The sequence below is a fragment of the Sinocyclocheilus rhinocerous genome, unplaced genomic scaffold (genome assembly GCF_001515625.1).
Source record: "Sinocyclocheilus rhinocerous isolate Xijiao unplaced genomic scaffold, SAMN03320098_v1.1 scaffold466, whole genome shotgun sequence".
NCBI lineage: Eukaryota > Metazoa > Chordata > Actinopteri > Cypriniformes > Cyprinidae > Sinocyclocheilus > Sinocyclocheilus rhinocerous.
This window is the reverse complement of record NW_015631145.1, coordinates 607717-612122: the sequence shown is the minus strand read 5'-3', so window position 1 is coordinate 612122 and position 4406 is coordinate 607717. Positions and strand designations below refer to the sequence as shown.

Genomic DNA, 4406 nt, shown 5'->3' with positions numbered 1-4406 from the left:
CACATATATATATATATAGTTAAAAAGTTATTTAAAAAAAAAATATATATATATATATATATCAAGTATTTATTGTTCTCAATTTTACAATGAGCTGGTTTTTAATAGTTATCACTATATTGATCAATATATAAATGTACACATTATTTGGTCAAGGGAGAGGTTTTTGTATCTGTTACTCAAAAAGTAAAAATAATGTGCACTATTTGAAAAAGTAACTTTGGTATTATGAGATAAATTATCTTGGTTATCAGAAAGTATCATGGTAATTTTTCGCATTTTTCCAAGCAACTTACAAATGAGAAACAAAATCTAATTTTGTAGCATATTATTTGTCAAATGTTTCAATACCTCTCTTTTGAAAGTAAGATATGAGTGTTTTTAATACTTAAAATTAATACTTTTATAATATAAAATAAAACTTTTATAATAAAAAGTGATACTTTTATTCAGCAAGGACACATTTAATTGATCAAAAGTAACAGTAAAAACTCTTACATTGTTACAAAAGATTTCTATTTCAAATAAATGCTATTTGTTTGAACTTTTTATTCATCTAACAATCTAGGAATAAAAAGTCAATAAAAGATTTTCTTTTACATTTTCCACAAAAATATTAAGCATCACAACTGTTTTAACACTGATAACAATAAAAAAGAGTTTTTTTTAGCAGTAAATCAGCATATTAGAATGATTTCTGAAGGATCATGTGACTCTGAAGACTGGAGTAATGATGCTGAAAATTCAGCTTTTGCATCACATAAATAAATTACATTTTAAAATGTATTAAAATAGAAAAGTTATTTTAAATTGTAAAACTGCACTGAATGGAAGTGATTGTGATGCAGCCTGGTGTTGTGCCAGTGGATACAGGTGGATAATAGGCCATCCGGTTATGCAAATCTGTTTTTAATAAGATGCCAATCACAGTGCTGTCAGAGACTAGTTTATAGTCAGTCATTTGACAGAAAGAGATTAAATGGCATTTTGAAACCCAGTTGGATGCACAAAGAGAGACTCATACAGTAAAGAAAAACAGATGATCGACTTAGAATGATTTCTGAAGGATCATGTGACTCTGAAGACTGGAGTAATGATGCTGAAAATTCAGCTTTTGCATCACATAAATAAATTACATTTTAAAATGTATTAAAATAGAAAAGTTATTTTAAATTGTAATAATATTTTACAATATTACTGTTAGTTTTACTGTATTTTCGATCAAATACATGAATAAGAGACTTAATTTAAAAACAATTAAAAAATCTTACCGACCCCAACTTTACTTGCTTTTGTTTTCATATGTTGAAATGAGTAGCATTATATTGCATTCTGGGTAATACCAGTACTTGTCCCCCATTGAAACATGTTTGGTAGCACCGGTTTGAACTGTAACCTCACATACAGATCCACAGTGGAGAGGCGCAGATTTCAGGCAGTCGGTTTGCTCCTGCATTGAAGTGCAGTGTGGGATGCATGCACGCCGCTCCTCTTGAACACTGTGACTGATCTGCTTCCATTCACTGCCGCTGATTCCCCTGCTGAGTGTGCTTCTGTGGCCTTACACCGCCACCGGAAGCAGAGGACGCAGGTCTCAAAAGCATTTGTCACAACGTGGGCTTTCTTGCATCTCCGCATCCAACGCACCTGTCCTGTCCTGTCCTGGCCTCTCAGCGGAGCCTCAGTAACAACCAAACAACAAACAAAACCTCTGAGACAGGAAGTACAGAGGACAGAGTCACAAAGACAGAGCAGGGAATACAGCACGGTGCTCAGGTTTTGGGAGAACCTGTTTGCCCCCAGCTGGAAAAGAAGACAAAAACTGAACAGTGTCAAAAAGATGAAAGTGACGCCCACATGAAACGAACATGAAAAGATGAAAAAAAGAAGCAAGTCAACAGAATGAGATTTCTTCTGGGTCGACAGCACTAGTTTCTCTTTAATGTAAAAATAAGAGAGGGCAACCGAGAGTGAGAGCACAGAAGGGAAGATGCTTTTTTGGTCGCAGTTCTTCCAGATAGCATCTTGTCATTCATAATTCATCTTTTACATAATATATAAATCACTGAACTCACTTTTTACTGTCTATTCCAATTCTTATTCCGCTTCAAATTCAGTATTTAGCAAAATTCTTTAGATACATTTTTTTTATCATTATTCTTTTCTGTTGCTGTTTTATGTAGAATTATGTTTTTTTTATATAATATCAAGTGTTATTTTTGACGTGAATATTTATTATTGCTGCTGTTGTCGTTACTATTATTATTATTATTATTAGCAAATAAATATTTTACAAAATTGACCCTTATGACTGGTTTTGTGGTCCAGGGTCACATTTAAAGGAATATGTTGGGTTAAACAAGTTCTGTGACATGCAAAAAATAGTCTTATGATATAATGTTTATTTATTGATTTTTATTTATGCATTTATTAATTTATTATATATCTTTTTTATTTATTCAATACAATTATCTTTTAAATGTCTATTACATTAATTGGCTTTAATATTATATTTATTGATTTTTAATTGTCAATGCATTTTTTTTTTCAAACTGGATTATGTACAAATGATTTCTTCTGAAATTGACAGCTTGCCACAGGTGTATTTCATCTAAAATATTTCTCTAATTATTGCATCAGTGACATGGTTTATATGAAATATTTGATGAACTTCTCTATCTGTATCTCATTTCTCATCATCTTTCTCTCAGACTCGTCAGGCCGCGTTCTTCCGCCGCCGCTGGACGATGACAATACGATTTCCCAGCAGATCTCAGACGTGGTGCGTCAGCCGGCCTTCATCGCGGGCATCGGCGCGGCCTGCTGGATCATCCTCATGGTCTTCAGCATCTGGCTGTACCGCCACCGTAAGAAGAGGAACGGCCTCAGCAGCAGCTACGCCGGCATCCGCAAAGGTCAGTCCAGCCCCTTTAAACTTGATTTCTCTTTTAGCACTGGTGCTATACAACTGATTTTACAGTGTATTCATATATAATGATTTAAAAACACATAAAATATAACATCAGTGGGAGGTTAGTCACACCAACCTAATAATTATGAATCCCTGAGCTTTCATTAAGGAGGCGTGGCCTGTGTCTCATCTAAAACAGAAGAATTCCAGCTGATCTTTTAATATTGAGTTTGTGTGTTAGTCAGAGGCAGATGTTTAATCGTTTCATTATCAACTATCCTTTCTTTCACTGGTAGTGTTTCTGGTGTAGTGTTTGGCCTCGAGCTGTGCAGCTGCTTGTGTTTTGCTTTGTAATCTCAGGTTTAATCCCAAACATCAGGCTCTTTTATTAAAGCTTGTGTGAGAATACTTTAGGTTTTGTGTGACTTACTCCCATTTTCCGAAATTAGATAAGCCCGATCACTGCTACAGAATTCATATTTTTTTCCTGTGCTCCCGTGTTTTAAAAAGCCGTTTCCTCTCTTGACCCTGATGAATCATGGCGGATCCTTTACAGTCTGAATTCAGAGCAGCTTTTGCTTTCTTTCCATTTTCTCTTTCATTGAAGAGATGACTGAGATGGTGAACGGAACAATGCCGTTTTTCCGATGTGCGTCTCAAGGACATGAAGCTAATGGAATGTTTATTGGCAGGGATCTAAAGGAAAAGATCCAAGCCATTCATTAGCGTTAGCATTCATAGACTCCCAAGGCTGGGCCGCATTCAAGTTAATTGAACGTGTCGACCACAAGAGCACAAAAAAGCCCAAATGAATATGTCCATTTTTCAAGGTTGAGAGCACCTGAATTCATTTACCAGGATGACTCGACAACATCTTGTTTCAGCAACCGCACAGGCAGCTTTTAAAGAGACATTCTTTCTAAATGTTTGTGGATTTTTTTTTTTTAGTACATATCCAGCAGGAAAAATCTTTATTGAGCCCTAATTTATGCATGATGGTATAACAATATAGCTTAGAAGGTATGTTGAAAAGTAGTGCCTTTTTATGCCCGCAAGCGAGATTGCAAAAAGGACGTTTGGCACAATGAAGGGCCTTTGCATTCAAAGAGTGAAAAATTTAAGGGGGTCTGAATACTTTCCGTACCCACTGTATATATACTGTATATATAACTATTTGCAAGGCTCAACATTAAGCTTTGCATGCGGATGTGTTTTTTTTGCCTTGCAAACCTAAACATTATCCAGTCTAGTCGTCTCCTAGTCTAGTCTAGTCTAGTTAGTCTAGTCTTGGAAACTTCAGTTATTAAGGTTGACAATTACAAACAAATTACTGTAAGCCACTGTTTTCCATCAGAAGTGTATTTATGAATTTATAGCTGTCTTGAAGTTAGCTGTTATTATTGGAAATTAAAAACATACTAAATTATTTGTTGTAAATTGAAGTTTTAAAGTTATATATATATATATATATATATATATGTATAAATCTAAAATA

General features: G+C 34.5%; 1 protein-coding gene across 1 annotated transcript in view; it reads left to right on the top strand.

Annotated features, from left to right (window-relative positions):
* The window catches only part of robo1 (roundabout, axon guidance receptor, homolog 1 (Drosophila)), a 279412-nt gene that overhangs the window by 251685 nt on the left and 23321 nt on the right, over nucleotides 1-4406 (top strand). The window contains exon 21 of the mRNA XM_016554386.1: nucleotides 2712-2915. Coding sequence (XP_016409872.1) covers nucleotides 2712-2915 — 204 coding nt within the window. The remainder of the gene's footprint in view (nucleotides 1-2711; nucleotides 2916-4406) is intronic.